Raw genomic sequence first — 17,289 nt, 5'->3', positions numbered from 1 at the left:
GGCGCGCACGGCGGCGTTGCCATAACAACTGGGCGCCAGCGCCGAGGAGGCCGCCGGAGAGGAAGTGACGAGCGGTGGGTTGGCTGTTGTTGGGACACGTGACCCGGGCAGTGTTTTGACAGGGCAAACAGCAGAGAAAGAACTGGGCGAGCGAGAGGGACCGGCAGCCGGGGCGCCAGAGCTAGCGACAGCGGGCGGGCGAGGAGCTGGCAGAGTCGCGGGGCGGGCGGGCGAAGCCCGGGGGGCCACGGGGCTCGGGTGCGAGTCGAGCAGGGCGAGGGGCTGAGCGCAGGGAGCGGCGGAGGCGGGGGGTGCATGGCCTCAGGGGCGCCGGGGAGCCGCGTCGGGCTGGTCGTCGTCGTGCGCCCCCATGGTCCCCTAGCGCGGCCCCGGGGCCCGCCGCGCGCCGCCCTCAGCCCTCGCCAGCCCTGCGCCTGCCGGAGCCGCGAGTCTGAGGTGGGAGTGTGATGTGAGCCGCTGGGCGAGCGGTGGAGGGCAGTGCCAAGAGGAGGAGGGACTGGGACGCGCGCGAGGAGTGCGAGTTAGTCAGCAGAGGTCGACGGAGCGAGCCGAGGAGGAGTGGGCCAGCCCGAGAGGGAGCGCCATGAAAACAACTCTGTGGCGGGGAGAGGGGCAGGCGCAGCGCTCGGTCGTGCGCGGCTGAAGGAAATCCGGGGGCCGCGGCGGGCCGGCTGCGCGGAGCCGGGGCCGAGCGCTCCGCCGGGGAACGCCGAGCTCTGGGCAGGCTGCGGAGCGCTGGGCGGTGGGAGGCGGCGACCCAGGACAGCCCGGCCGACTGGGCTTGGGGCTGGGGGCCGGGCGTGAGGAGATGACTCGGGTTTCTTCCTGCCCCTCTCGTTGTGTAAACTTGGCCGCGGCTGCCGCAGGAAGGCTAGCCAGGGGGTAATTACACAGGTGAGGCCCCGAGGCCGGGCGGGCGGAGCTCGGCGGAGGGGCGGGCGGGCGGGGGCTGGAAGAGTTTCCTGCGAGCAGGCACCAGGTGGAAGAATTTCCCTGCCAGCCATTGCGGAGGTGCCACTGTTCCCACAAGCGTTTGCTACCGAGTGGTTAGTTAGCTTGTGTTGCTCGAATCTTTCTTCTTCTTCTTGCCTGTACCTCCAGGTTATAAATAGATCCTGCTTGGGTTCAGAGACGCTGTGTCAGAGAAGGACACATTGGCCAGGAGAGCACTGGGGCGGGGAAAAGGGGTGCTCGGGGCCGGGAGGAGATGGGGGAGGCGGTGCCGAGGGAGTTTGGCTTTTTTCAGACCTGCGCTGGTGCTGTCACCGCAGTTAGTGCCAGGAAGAGGCCTAACACACCAGGAGTTGGTTTTGTCTTTGTTTTGTTTTTGCAAGGCCCTGGTGTTCGAGCAGGACCAGATTAATTATATTTCCATTTCTTTCAGCATTTTGAAAACGAAGCAGAAGCCGTTGAGTCAGCAGCGGCGAGCCTGTTGAAAGAACCCACACGTGTATTTCACACCTCTCTGCGTGGAAACTGGATGTGAAAATGAAGCCAGACCGAGGTAAATGATTTATTTAAATCGAGTTTTTCTTTCTTTTGTTTCTCTTTTCTTTTGCCCCCTCTGTGCCTCATTTTAGAAGTGTTAAACCAATTCTGCCGCAGGATCAACTATTTTTGTGTCATATGGGATCATCTGTTTTCTGTGACAGATTCCAGCTGGTGAGGTAGAAAAGGGCATATGGAAGAGAGGGTTAAAGTTTGGAGGAGGGGACACATTCTTCAAAAATGCTTATAAAACAGTAGTTTCAAGAGAATCTGGTGTATTTAAAAACGAAATTGTCAAGAGCAGTGTGTGTATCTGTTGCCACAATACTTGGTATCATTTCAGGTTTACACTAAGTCGTTTTTTTAGCTAAGGTCATTGTAGGTTCAGCTTTGAAGAAGGAGACTAGTTTTTTAAATTTGAGAGTCTGAAGATGATAAATTGAAGAGAAAACTTAAGATCGGGTGGACAACTATTGTATTACATAACTGCTTTCTTTAGCTGACTTTTGTGCTGTAAGCAAACTGCAATAGTTTGCAAACTACTCCAGCTTCCCATATATCACTGCAAGTGTGTGGACAGGAAGGGGTACTGAAACTGCCAATGGTAAGTACATGTGGCTTACCTTTCGAAACCTGTGTTCGCAGCATTTACGAGAATAACCTATACACTGTGCTTTTCAAGGACTTCAAAGGACTTGTTTGTCAGTCTTCTCAATTATGGCAAGGATCAGTTTTAGAAGATCTTCATTTAGTATGGGTTAGTGCTGAGGGCTTTTCAAGCCAGATATGGGTACATTGTGAAGAGGGGATTATTGTATTTGGTGGGTAGCTAGACTAGATGACTGAGTCCATTCTAAATCTGAGATGGTAAAATTGGAAATAATAATTTTTCCCATGAATCAGAGGCTTGTTTTTTAAAAAAGATATGTATTAAACTAGTTGTTCTATCATCTTTTCTGAAAATGATTAGAAATAACAAATTTTCTAGTACAAACATGTCTTTGGTTATAATATATATTAAAATACAAAAGAGAGAAGTTGGAGAAAGCTATACGAAGTATTTTAAGTGTTTGGCTGTTACCTAAAATCAGGCAACAGCTATGTATGTATGAGGTATTAACAAGTGTATTGCTATTGAGCAGGTTGCTGTGCACAATGCTAAGTTTAGATTTTTAGATTACATCAGTGACTTTGGAAAAATAGCACCAAGGTCAGTAATTGCATCTCAAAATAAACAAGCAAATAAAATCAAAGTCACTATTTGTTTTGGATTGTTGTTAAATGTTGCTTTAAAGTCACAAGCAATTTTAAAAATACTGTTTACACACTATGTCTTTTAGTCAAAACACAATAAAATGTTTAGTTATATACTAATACAGATTACCAAGGAAAATAAAAACACTTATCAAGATTTCCAAAGAAGTGAGTTTTTTTTTTTTTTGCTTTTAAAATTATAATTTTGTTTAGCATTCTTGAGTAAAAATCATGGGATCGCCAAGTTTAGTATTGTGATCATATTCCATAATAACATGAGCCAGTATGCTCATGTACCCAAAGTAATATCTTTTACTTAGCAAACTAGTGCAGAAATACTGAAACGAGCTTTTTGCAAGTACACTTATTATGTGCAGTATATATATATGTATGACTTTACATACCAAGAATGTTTTTAATTGTAAGCCTGATATATGGAGATTTTTCAAAAATATTAATGCTTCCCCTCCTCCCCCTCTTGTTTAAAAAAGAGAATGTACAGAGGCTGGCACCGTGGCTCAATAGACTAATCCTCCACCTGTGGCGCTGGCACCCCGGGTTCTAGTCCCGGTTGGGGCGCCGGATTCTGTCCCGGTTGCTCCTCTTCCAGTCCAGCTCTCTGCTGTGGCCTGGGAGTGCAGTGGAAGGTGGCCCAAGTGCTTGGGCCCTGCACCCGCATGGGAGACCAGGAGGAAGCACCTAGCTCCTGGCTTCGGATCGCGCAGCGCACCGCTGAAGCAGCCATTTGAGGGGTGAACCAACAGAAGGAAGACCTTTCTCTCTGTCTCTCTGTCTCTCTCTCTCTCTCTCTCTCTCTATATATATATATATATAAAAGAAAGAAAAAAAGAGAATGTACAGAGACAATATAATTTAACATTTAGTTCATGATAAAGGGACATTTTATGGGTTTCAGTTTTGTACTCTGTCATAATCTAGAAATACCCTAAAGATATATTTAAGTTCATGAGGGTTTTTTGTTTGTTTGTCTCTAGCTTAAATCACTCTAGGCTACTTTTTTTTAATGTGTCTGATTTTTTTGTTGTTGCTGTTCCCTTGCTGTCAGCAGTCTTTAATATGCTTATTCTTGCCTCCATTTAATTTTCTTGCTTTTAGTCTCTTCCTTAGAGAACAAGATAATGCTGAGGTTTTTTTATAAAGTGAGAGTCAGTAAGAGAACCTCTCAGATATTCAGAATCTGAGTAAAGTGTGGATTTTCATATGGAGACTAAGTGTTTCATTAGTGGAATTCAGTTTTATTTCAGAATTTTAAAGTTTCTAGATAAGCTCTTGGGGCCTTTTATTCTACATGATTGGGTATGGTAGTTGATTGGCTAATAGAAGAAGTTCAAGTGGGGCATTAAAAAATTTTAAATTTTTTACCTATCTTTTGAAACAGAGTCAAAGCCTTTTCTGTGGGTGAGGTGGAGTCTGTGTTTTTAGAGTTGGATGTGATCTAGCTTATGTAAACCATAGCATTGATGCACACTTAAGATTGCTAGTTTTGATTTCTTTCAAGTATGACTTCAGAGTAATCTGAGGGTGGAATCCTACATTTTTAATGATTTAAAAATTGGTTTTTTGACTTTCCACACAATTTTATAGTTGTCTAAGTGTGCATAATCCGGTAGGAATTTCTTTTGAAGAAAGAGACAATGTATGTTTGTGAAAATTATAAGAATATTTTTTCCAAAATATTCGTTTCCACAGAGATAATTTTTTTGCACTATAGTTCATAGAAAACACCCTATTAGTCACTGATGTTCAGTATCAGCAGTATCTGTCATTTTGGTTTTTTTTGGAGGGTATGCACTGGTCAGTCCTGCTAGCTAATGTGGTGAAGGTCATTTAGGAGAGTTTCTATTTTACTTTGAGATAATTGTTATTATATAGCACAGTGGCTGTATTTTAACAATATTCAACAGCATTATAGCATATTTTCAGATAAAGAATTTTGTAAAAAGTTTAATTAGTTATGTAACATTACCTGTGTTGTTGCCAAAGATGAGTCTTTGATGTTGTCATCAGCACAGGCTTTGAAATCAGACCTATCTGTGTATACATGTTTCTTTACTTACTTGCTATGTAATCTTTTTTTCACATTATTTAATCTCTAAGAGTCTCAGTTTACTTATCTGTAAAATGGGGGAAATTTCCACTTGTCATAGTTGTTAGAAATAATGACAGTGGCACCTAGTGGGTATTAAATAACTCTTGTTAAATAAAATATTACAGATGTTTATTCGTTGGACAGTTGCAAAATATACTGCGCAGAGGTAAGGAAATAATCATCATATGCTAATCTAACACTGTTTTGTTCTGTTTTGTATTTGTAGTGTTCAACCTGCCAAGGCTCAAGCAGATTTAATAGGCTTTTAATATATAGTTATCTGAGAAAATAAAAAGCTGCAAAAGGATACTTGATACCTATGTATAATCTATTTCTTTATACTGTCATTTGCTATTGCAATTAAAGTTTAATTTATGTGGGGGATGATGTGGGTGGATGAAGTTTACTGGGAATAGATTTTTACATTCTTGGTATATAAAGTAGGTAATACCACTACTTGGGAGGGCGGGGCCACCGAAGAGGTTAAACGATGTTATTCCATCTTGGACTGAAGGATGTACAAGTTTGGACCTAGTCCTGTATATAATATGTCATATCTACATCTATATGTTTCAAGAGAAACCTAAAGTATGGTTTTTGTGTGGATATAATTAAAACATTTTACATTGTGTTAAAAATGTATTACTAATTTTGTTTATTTTTAAATGGTACCTGAATTTATCAAAATTTTATGAAAGATTAAGACTTAATACATGGTGTTTCAATTCACATTTAAGCATATTGTAGACCATTTGTGATTATTAAGTCGAAATTGCAAAACCTGCTTCACAAACAAAATAGCAAACAATTTTATTTGAGGTTAAAATTGAGGGTTGTCATCTTAGGACCTCCCCTCCCCAACCTTTGATTATGTTACAAATTTTGGCCTTAGCCTTAGTATTGTAGTGACTTAAAAACTTAGCAGGATTTTATTCTGCTATTGGTTAACGTTGAACAGTTCTTCCCTGGGTAGCTTAAATAGGACAAAAGAATTGATAAGGACTAGAAAAAAGTAGCAAGAGAATCAGGTGCATTCCTTACTTGCTAAGAATAGTTCATTGTCAGCCAGAGTAAACCAGACAATAGAAATGACAGATGTTGGGGCAAAGGAAATGAAATGTTGACCAGATTAAATAGAACAGTCTTGTGCTAAACTCTCAGGTGGAGGTGGTAGTGATAGTGTTAATAGCAACAGCTAACTCTAGTGCACGCTGTGCATCAAACCATGTTCCAAGTACTTTATGTTAGGTAATCAAAATGATTGAAATTATATGCTGTCATCATCTCTATTTTATAGATAAGTAAAACTAGGTCACAGAATTGTGGTAACTTATCCAAGGTTTCATGGCTAATGTAGAGGCAAGGCCAAATCTGAAATGAGCTAAAGTATATGCTATTAACCTCCTGACTGGTAGTAGTAAGTTATGTTCAAGTATGGTAAGATACTATCATGAAGATATTTTAAAGATATGCTTGAGAAAAAACAGGTACTTGGTGAGCACTGCGGTATATTGGTTTTTTTGCCTCAGCTTTTTTTTTTTTTTTTTTTTTAAGATTTATTTATTTGAAAGAGATAAAGAGAGGTCTTCCATCTACTAGTTCACTTCCTAAATGGCCACAATGGCTGGAGCTGAGCCAGTCTGAACCCAGGAACTTCTTCTGGGTCTCCAGGGACTTGGACCATCCTCTGCTGCTTTCCCAGGCAGATCAGCAGGGAGCTGGATTGGAAGTGGGGCAGCCAGGATTGAACCAGCACCAATATGGGATGCCAGCGCTGCAGGCCAGGGTTCTAACCTGCTACACCACAGCGTCAGCCCCAGCTTCTTCATCTTTACAATGGTGGGAGTAATAGTTTCTTGGGCTTTGGTTATTTTGAAGATTCTATAAATTATGTACATAGCATACTTCAAAAAGTGGTTGGCGATAGTCATATGTGAACTGTTTGTTACTTTTAGACATTTTGTAAAGAAGATGCCACTTAATTTGTCAAAGCTCAATTGAAGAGGCTAGTTCAGCTACACGTTTTGTAGCTGTATGCCCTGTGATCTCAAGTTAAAGGCTGGCCACTGTTGGCTTATATCATCCATTAATGTTGATGAGTCTGGACACATCAGTAACTCAAGTAATTGCTAGCTTAGTGCAACTTCTGAGATTCATATGCTAAAGGGATTAACATAATAGTACCCTATTTATGTTTTTGCTATCATCAACTAAGAAGAAAATAATTTGGTGGATTGCCTACTGTCATTTTTTTGAATGATCAGAAAAAAGATAATTGGAAGTTAGAGTTAATTGAAAGGCTAATGTGTATATAAGAAGAGTGACTTCAGAAAGTGAAGAAACCTGGGTCCGGTGCTGTGGTGTAGAAGGTTAAGCCTCTGCCTGCAACACCAACATCCCATTTGGGCGCCAGTTGGAGTCCTGGCTGCTCCACTTCCGATCCAGCTCCCTGCTAATGTGCCTGGGAAAGCAGTGGAAGATGGCCCAACTCCTTGGGCCTCTGTACCCATATGGGAGACCTGAAAGAACTCCTGTCTCCTGGTGTCAGACTGTCCCAGTGAAGAAACCCATGGTGTCTGAACCCTCCACATTATGAATAAACACAGAAAAAAATGTAGTTGTAAAAGAACATTTATATTTATTCATTTTGCTCTTGTCAACTTTGTTTATAGTTATGATAGTGTTTTCCCTCCTTCTGAGGGTGAAGATTTCTATGCTAGGAATTTTAAACTTTGAATAATTTACTGCTGACTTTGTTAATGAAAAGGTGCAGTTCTTTTGTTTTTTGTTTTTTGGTTTTTTTTTTTTTTTTTGACAGGCAGAGTGGACAGAGAGAAAGGTCTTCCTTTACCGTTGGTTCACCCTCCAATGGCTGCTGCGGCCAGCGCTCTGTGCTGATCCGAAGCCAGGAGCCAGGTGCTTCTCCTGGTCTCCCATGCGGGTGCAGGGCCCAAGCACTTGGGCCATCCTCCACTGCCTTCCCCGGGCCATAGCAGAGAGCTGGCCTGGAAGAGGGGCAACAGTGACAGAATCCGGCGCCCCGACCGGGACTAGAACCCCGTGTGCCGGCGCCGTAGGCAGAGGATTAGCCTTTTGAGCCGCTGCGCCGGCTAAGGTGCAGTTCTTGTACCTAGAAACAGTCCTTTTGTAGTGGATAGAATAAAGTCAATCAGTAAGTAGTTTTCTGTTTGCTCAAATGACTGAAAAATCAGAATAGTTCCTTAATTACGTTGGAATTTCTTACTAAATTGAAGTAGGATTGACTGGATACAAATGCCAGTCGTCAATCAGAATGTTAGACTGAAAGTCCATATCTAATACCAAAACTCCCAATAGTAATCTGAGTTGAACTTTCTCACATTTTCCTTGGTACATAAGAGATACTCATACAGTAAAATTCTGATGAGGCCTTTAGCATCTTTGTTCACCATACCCATTCCCATTGACTTCCTTTTAGGTGTCTGATTAGCACTCAGAGACTTGTACACACAATTTTTTCTGCCTAAAATCCTTTCTTCTCATGTGACTCCTTGTCATTCTTCTGTTCTATGTTTAAATGTTACTTATTTTTTTGAGAGATGTTTTCTTTGACATTCCTATGTAAATTGCTTAATTAATGTGAACCGCTATTGTTAATATTATTTAATTAGATGTCCTACTTTATTCTCTGTTCCAGCCACCTATATTTCCTTCATAGCATTTATAGGTTTTGTAATAATTTTTTTCCTTGCCTGTCACCTGTCTGTACAACCAGCTTTCAAATTCCGTGAGGCCAGGAGCATTGGCTCTTGCTCACAGCTGTGTTCCCATTACCCAGCAGACGGTCTTGCACATGAGGGTTGCATTATAGGTGCACAGGAGATGCTCATTATGGATTTGTTGAATAAATTAAGAACAAGTGTTTGTCCATGTTTGTGGAGCAAATAGCATAGAAACAGATAGTTAGCAGTCACTGATGATTTTACTGAAAGTTTGTAATTTAAGGATTTGTTTGAAATAATGGTTCTGACTTAGGCTAGTAACCCAACTCTACCTAATTCTTTCTTAAATACTTCTAAAAATATTTGCTTACAATTTAAAGATTGTTTTTTCATTGATCATTTAGTTCACTTAATAGAACTAAAATTCTGTAACATAATTAAAGAGCCAAAACCTCTTTGATATTGGTGATTCTGGTTTATAAACATTTGATTAACAGATGATCTGTGCACAAACTTTTGCTAGAAGCTCTCTGACCTCCATTCACTATGCAGAGTTTGTTCCTATTGCTTTTTCTCTGAGTGTATATTTGTTTGTAAATTGGCAGATCCCAGGTTTATGAGTACAAGAAAGTAGGAGTAGGATAGATAAAAGGAAAAAGAGTAGAAGGATTTAGAGTTTAGAGAGGGGACCTGCTCTGACACCAGTTTTGTGACTTGAATCAACCCCAAATCTGTTTTCTTACCTATAAACTATACCCAGTCCAGTGATGCTTCTGAGCTTCAGGTGAAAGTCAAAGAACTTTGTAGACTCTGCATGCTATACAAATATTGACAGAGATATCTTATAGGTGGGATCATTTGTGCAGATGAATAAAGGGCCAGGTGTTTCCAAGTACAGCCAACTGAGTCTTAGTTGGAGTACTCTAAAAATAGTCATTCACACACTTGAGAATTTTAGCATTTTAAAAATTCATCCTTGTTTCCTAACTGAACTTCAACCAACCAGAAGTCATTTAGATTGATAAGTTGATATTTAATCATACATTTTTCAAAAAGTACTGAAATGATGGCCATATTTTGGTTAGTTCAGATGCTACTCTTGAGCAGTGTGCTATAATGGAAGAAGAGTTAAGACCCTAAGGCTGTGGATCAAACTGAGATTGAAATTCTAGGTTTGGCATTTACTGGTCAAATGACCTTGAGAAAAATACATAATTTCTCTGAATGGTAGTTCTTTTTGCTCTAACCTTATTAACACTAAGCCTTGTGGGAAAGGTAAACTGAGAACAGATGGCTTGGCACCTAGCATATGCCTAGCACAGGTTTGGCTTGGTAAATATTTTCCTTAATTTCCAAGGATACACAACGTGGAATGGCTGCACTGAGGAAATGAATGTTTCAGTACTCTGTTCTAAAAACAAGTTGTAACAGGTATAAGGGATCAACAGACCCTTATTATATCACTGTCAGCCTAGTCTTTTACAACATGCAAGAAGAAAAAAATCAAAATCAGCCTTGAACTACAGAACTTTTAATGTGAATGCAGTGGCAGAGGGAAAGTAGGCAGTTTGGATCATGGCCAACTATTTCTAGATGCTGATACCCAGTAAGGAGCAGTTTAGAGCAGCTTTAGGGCAAAGAGATTGAGGCAGGGGTAGACACTAAAAGGATATTGATGGAATATGTAGAGTGGTAAGGTGTTGCCCAAAATTACATTTTTCTTTATTTCAGAAGTTTACCCAAGATTGATCCAGTATTTGGAGCGTGGTGCTTCTGCTCCTATGACCCAGAATTTAGATTTGCTCTATCATGCTGCAAGTAAAGGCCATTATGGATTTTAAAACCTTTTTTAAAGGTAGACCACCCTGGGAATCTAGTCATACTTCATGTAATGTATAAATAATATTTATTCCAACCATTATATGTAATTAAAAACATATCACTTTTGGGAGCCCAAGCACTTTGTATTTGAGGATTAACATTTAAAATTAGTATGAAGCTTCTGTATTTTATTTCCTCATCTACTAAATGCATGTTCTTGGATAGAATTAGTTTTTTTTTAATCCATCCCTTCTATCCCATCTGTCTATATCAAGATAAAACAAAAGTGGCAAAATATTCACAATAAATCAGTTTATTCTAACATTAGAAAATCCTTTTTTTTTTTTTATCAAATAAGCAGTTTTTTCTGTGAAGAGAGATCATGACTTGTCACATTTACTGAGTCATTTCTACTTAAATTTATAACAGTATGAAATTTTAATCCTTAATATTGGCAAAATTCTTTTTTTCTTTAAAGAACAAATGATTTCTTTATTTGAAAGGCAAAGTGACAGAGAAGAAAGAGATCTTCATCTGGTTCACTCCTCAAATGGCTGCAATGAACAGGGCTGGGCCAGGCTGAAACCAGGAGCCAGAAATTCCTCTGGGTCTCCTATGTAGGTGGCAATGGCCCAAGTCTTCCACTGCTTTCCTGGGTGCAATAGCAGGAGATGGATTGGAAGTGGAGCATCTGGGACTTGAAATGGCACACCCATATGAAATGCTGATGTTGCAGGCAGCAGCTTAACCTGTACTGCAACTCCAGCTCCATTCCTTTTTTTTTTTTTAAGGTTTTGATTTTTTTTTTTTTTTTGACAGGCAGAGTGGACAGTGAGAGAGAGAGACAGAGAGAAAGGTCTTCCTTTTCTGTTGGTTCACCCCCCAATGGCCACTGTGGCTGGCGCGCTGCAGCCGGTGCACTGCGCTGATCCGAAGCCAGGAGCCAGGTGCTTCTCCTGGTCTCCCATGTGGGTGCAGGGCCCAAGCACTTGGGCCATCCTCCACTGCACTCCTGGGCCATAGCAGAGAGCTGGACTGGAAGAGGAGCAACCGGGACAGAATCCAGCGCCCCGACCGGGACTAGAACCCAGTGTGCCGGCGCCATAGGCGGAGGATTAGCCTATTGAGCTGCGGCGCCGGCCTTAAGGTTTTGATCTTAAAATAAGTTTAAGCTAAAGGCCTTTGGTCCTTTTTGTGTTTTGTATGCCTGACAAACAGATAGTGATGTACAAAAAATTATCTATTCATTTTAAAGAAAATTTGCCATAATATTTCTTTAAACATCTTACTGTGCTTGTTCTATAATTTAATTTACATCTAGTTTTTAAAAATTCCAAACCCATAGAAAATTTGGAATAATATAATTAAAATCCATTCTAGTCCCGGTCGGGGTACCGGATTCTTACCCGGTTGCCCCTCTTCCAGGCCAGCTCTCTGCTATGGCCCGGGAGTGCAGATGAGGATGGCCCAAGTGCTTGGGCCCTGCGCCCCATGGGAGACCAGGAAAAGCACCTGGCTCTTGCCTTCGGATCAGCACGATGCACTGGCCGCGGTGGCCATTGGAGGGTGAACCAACGGCAAAGGAAGACCTTTCTTTCTCTCTCTCTCTCTCTCTCTCTCTCTGTCCACTCTGCTTGTCAAAAATTAAATAAATAAATATAATTAAAATCCATGTGCACTTTGATAATTATAAACATTTTACCATTTTTGCTTTATCTTTGTATACATAGGATAGAGTGGAAAGAGGGACAAATAGGAAAGACAAATAGACAATAGAGTTTGTGGGGGGGGTGTAGGGGGAACTGGCTGATACCAGATAGGAGAGTTAATATTTTTACAGAGTTTTGGTAATTTAGCTTTTTGAAAAACCATTACTTGAACAAAATGGATTTAAGACAAAAGTATATGAAATTCCAAGTGTTAGTTGACAGAAACACATGGGAAAGAAATGTATATACAAATGTATACCAGGTATACCAGCTATATACCTTTCTTTCAAACTTTGCATCTAGTTGCTTGTTTAACAACAGCCATGGTGGCAGTATTTACTCCCTGGTTATTGGCAATGCTGTAAGCCAGGGTATTTTTTTTCCTGCCCCCTCCAGTAGCCACTTTTTAAATATTTACCATCACACTACAACATATATCTTCAAAACATAAAAATACTTATTTCTGTACCCCAGTACCATTATTACACTGAAGAAATGCCTCACATAATACTGATAACTAATATATGCTTGATATTCATATTCCCTAGTTGTCCCCATAACATCATTAGTCATATTTTTAAAATTTATTTATTTGAAAGGCAGAGTTAGAGAGAGAGGGAGAGATAGAGAAAGAGATCTTCCATTAGATTCACTCCCCAGATGGCCACAGCGGCCAGGTATAGGCCAGGCTGAAGCCAGGAGCTTCTCTGGGGTCTCCCTTGGGTGCAGGTGCCCAGTCACTAGAGCCATCTTCCACTGCTTTCCCAGTTGCATTAGCAGGGAGCTGGATCAAAAGTTGAGCAGCCTGGACTCAAACCAAATGGGACATAGCGGCTTAACCCATTATGTCAGAATGCCACAATGCCGCCACTCCCCCTCTTTCTCCAGTGTCTTTTAAAGCAGTAAGTTGCTTTCTGTTCCAGAAGGGATTTAGACTCTGCTATTTGACAACATTTAGAAAGGTTTTAGAGTATACCATAGAATGTGATAACAAAGAGACTATAGATTGTTTAGATAGGAGAGTTAATATTTCTGTAGATTTTTGGTAATTTAGCTTTTTGAAAACCCATTACTTGAACAAAACGAATTTAAGACAAAAGTATATAAAATCCCAAGTGTTGTTTAGTTGACAGAAACACATGGGAAAGAAATGTATATACAAATGTATATATATTTTAGCATAAACTTTTTTTAAAAAAAGATTATTTATTTGAGAGGGAGAGACACACAGAGAGCTTGGTCATTCATTGGTTCACTTCTCAAATGACTGGTTCTGGGCCAAGTCTGAGCCAGGCTCAAGCCAGGAGCCGAGGGAGAGTTCCATCCTGGTCTCCCATGTGGGTGGTAGGGACCATGTTCTGCTTGAGCCATCTTTCACTATGTTCCCAGGAAGCTGGATTGGAAGTAGGGTATCTAGGACTCAAACCAGCACTCCAATATGGGATGCAAGCAGTAGCTTAATCTGCTGTGCTGCCCAAGAAGTATATGGTGTGTGTGTGTGTATTTAAAAGATTTATTTATTTGAAAGAGTTAACAGAGAGGGAGAGGCAGAGGCAGAGAGAGAAAAAGAGGCTTTTCTCTGCTGGTTCACTCCCCAAATAGCTGCAATGGTCAGGGATGGTCCAGGCTGAAGCCAGGAACCAGGAGCTTCATCCAGGTCTCCTGCATGTAGGTGCAGGGCCCAAGCACTTGGGCCACCTTCCACTGTTTTCCCAGGCGCATTAGGAGGGAGCTGGATCTGAAGTGGAGCAGCTGGGACTTTGCCCATTTGGGATGCCAGTACTGCGTGACAGCTTTACCCTCTATGCCACAGTTCTGGTGCCAAGAATTTTATATATATTTATACATACCTACACCCACACCCACACCCACACACACACACGCACGCACACACGTATTTTAAGATTTATTTTAAAGGGAGAGTTGCAGAAAGAGAGAGAGAGGTCATACATACACTGGCTCATTCCCCAGATAACCACAACTGCCAGAGCTGTGCCATCCAAAGCCAAGAGCCAGCAGCTTCTTCTGAGTCTCCCATGTGCAAGTAGGGGTCCAAAGACTCGGACCATCCTCCACTACTTTCCCAGGCCATAGCAGAGAGCCAGATCGGAAGAGGAGCAGCTGGGACTTGAACCGGCGCCCATATGGGATGCCAGCACTGTAGGCAGCAGCTACACCTGCTATGCCATTGCGCTGGCCTCAAGAATTATATTTTTAAACCCAAGATCTCATGCTTCCTGTTTGACCTCATTTCCTAGTTGTCTCCAAGTTCTGCCCTCGAGCCGCATATGGCTTGCTGTTAGTCACTAAAAACACTTTTGACACTTAAAGACCTTTACATCTGATGTCTCCTCCTGAAATGCAGATCTCATGGCTCTTTACTTTATTTGGCTTTCTACTCAATTGTCACCTCCTCAAAGAATCCTTTCCTGGCCATCTTTTCACAAAGAGTTTAGCTCTTCTAGGCTGTGTCTCCTCTTTGTTACCATACTACAGTTTTCTTCATAGTTCTTATCACTGCTTAACCTGATGTGCTTTTTTTGTTTTTATCCTCAACAAGAATATAAGCTTCATGAGGGCAGGGATTTGGTCATGTTTGTTCACCCCTGGTCCCTGATGTTTAGTGACTGCTTCTTATATATTTGGTGTGGAATCAGTGCTTTCATGCATTGTAGTATCTTTATGTACAGCATTAAAACCTAGTATCAATGGAAATTTTTATGCATTTTTCCCTATGATTTGTTAGCTTTGTAACCCTAAGATCTAACTTTTTTATCTATTTTTTGCTTCTAAATGTAGGTATATATGCCTATTCCAAAGTTATTGTGGAATCAAATGAGATGATCTTTGTGAACATTGTATATAAAGGAGAGAATATAAGTAGCTGTTAACTTTTTAAAACATTTTTAACTACATATCAGCTATAGCACTAGGTTGCAGAAACATACAGAGGGGTAAGTTAAGGTACTATGAGTCTAGCAGAGATAACAGACCAATAAACAGGTAAATATCATGCAGTCTGTGACATAATTTATAACCAGAGTGTGGAGGAAGCACAAGCAAGAGAGTATCCAACGGTTTGAAATTCTTGGGGAAAATTCTCTTGAACTGTGATACGTAAATTCAGTTCTATTTTATTTTCTCGAACTTCAAATTTTATTTTGGGAGGCTAGTGCTGTGGTGTAATGGGCAAAGCTGCTGCCTGTGGTCCAGCATCCCATATGGGTGCTGGTTTGAATCCTGGATGCTTCACTTCTGATGCAGCTCCCTACTAATGCACTTGGGAACGCTGCAGAAGATGGCCCAAGTCCTTGGGCCCCTGCACCCACGAAGGAGACCTAGGGGAAACTACTGGCTCCTGGTGTCAGACTGTCCCAGCTCCAACCATTGCAGCCATTTTGGGAGTGAATCCAACAGATGGAAGATTTCTCTGTCTCTCCCTCTCTCTCTGATTTCCAAGTAAATGAATTAATTAAAAAAATTTATTTGAAACAGAACTCCATCTGTTACTTCACCAAGTACTCTTAAACAACTGGGGCTGGGCAGGGCTGAAGCCAGGGTCAGGAATGAGGCCATCACTTCTGCCTCCCAGAGTTTGCATTAGTAGGAAACTGGAACCAAGTATTGAATCCAAATCCACATGCTCTGATGTGAGATGTGGGCATGTTAAGATTTATTAATTTGAAAGACAGACACTTCCTATCTGCTGGTTCACTCTCCAAATGGCTGCAACAGCTGGGCCAAGGCAGAGCCTGGAGCCAAGAGCTAGGAGCCAGGAATACCATCCTGATCTCCTATGTGGATGGCAGAGGTGCAAGCACTTTGGCCACCATCCAGAGCCTTCTCAGGTGCACTCACAGGAGCTGGCACTCCAGTATGGGATGCTGGCATTGCAAATGGCAGCTCAATTTGCTGTGCCACAACACCAGACCCAGGATTCAAGCATCTTAGCCAGAGGCTTAACCACTAGGTTAAATGCCTACTCTGGTAAACCAGTTTAGTTTTCAATGATACGTCTTGACTTCTCTGGAAATGTCTGTTGTTGTTTTTGGTGTAGTGCTTGTGGGTTGGGAACTCATGGCCTAGGATATACTTTGATACTTTAAACAAAAACATTAATATCCCTCGAATTCCTGTGGTAGGGAATCTTTATCCTGTTCTCTTAAAAAATTACACCAGTAATATGAATCTGTCAAAGAAGTACAAAGTTCAGATAAGTCAAAAGAAAGGGAGAGAAATAATCACAATGTAATTGGACATTTCATAATTTGATATAAATCTTTCTGGTCTATGTATATGTAAACATGACAGTTTAAAATTAAACTTAATGCAAGGCAGTTTTTTATTTAATATATTCAATGTATTTTCATGTCATCAAATATTTTATAGTATCTAATAGTTATGTGAATTTTGGTATACTTGTATTATTTAGCCAATTTGTACTTTATTTTTAAAATTTTTAATTGTAAAATACATATATCTGTTATCTTAGCCATTTTTAAGTGTACAATCTTTATATTTAAGTTGTGTGTGTTTTTTTATTATAAGTAGCACTGTAAAGAACTTTTCTGTCACTTAATCTGGGAATATGTATTTTTTCCAAATAAAAGAGGAATTAATTGATAAAAGTGTTTGCAGAATTAACTTTTGAATATTGAAAAAATCACTTTTAATAATGTTTTTACAAATTTATAGTCCCACAAACAGTATATTAGAGTAATAGTTTATTTCCCTTGTCTTAGAACACTAGATTCTGAGATTTCTTTTGTTCATTTTCTTTTTTTTTAAAGATTGAATTATTTATTTGAAAGAGTTAGATAGAAACAGAGAGAGAGAGAGATCTTCCAACTGCTGGTTTGCTTCCCAAGTGGCCGCAATTGCTGGAACTGGACCAGGCCAAAGTCAGGAACCAATAGCTTCTTCCAGGTATCCCATATGGGTAGCAGGGGCCCAAGCACTTGGGCCATCTTCTGCTGCTTTTCTCAGGCACATCTGCAGGGAGCTGGACTGGAAGTGGAGCAGCCGGGACATGAACCATTGCCTGTATGGGATACCAACCTCACCCACTATGCCACAACACTGGCCCCTCTTTTAGTCATTTTCTAAGTGGTGTTCTTGAGTCAGCTTCCTGGAGTGGAGGTGTGACAGCTGGAACAATGAAAGGAACATGAGTGGACAATTCATA

The 17,289-nt window shown here is 41.0% G+C and overlaps 1 protein-coding gene across 3 annotated transcripts in view; it reads left to right on the top strand.

Annotated features, from left to right (window-relative positions):
- Positions 1–275: 275 nt before the first annotated feature.
- ATOSA (atos homolog A) overlaps positions 276–17,289 on the top strand; it is a 130,780-nt gene continuing 113,766 nt past the window's right edge. The window contains exons 1-2 of one of the 3 annotated variants that reach the window (XM_062205949.1): positions 276–456; positions 1,406–1,525. In XM_062205949.1, the coding sequence (XP_062061933.1) occupies positions 1,510–1,525 (16 nt within the window). In that variant the 5' untranslated portion in view covers positions 276–456; positions 1,406–1,509. The other 2 variants (XM_062205948.1, XM_062205947.1) reach the window with 2 other exon arrangements.

The sequence above is a fragment of the Lepus europaeus genome, chromosome 11, assembly GCF_033115175.1.
Source record: "Lepus europaeus isolate LE1 chromosome 11, mLepTim1.pri, whole genome shotgun sequence".
Lineage (NCBI taxonomy): Eukaryota > Metazoa > Chordata > Mammalia > Lagomorpha > Leporidae > Lepus > Lepus europaeus.
The sequence above is the reverse complement of the archived record's forward strand: the minus strand, read 5'-3'. Positions and strand labels throughout refer to the sequence as shown.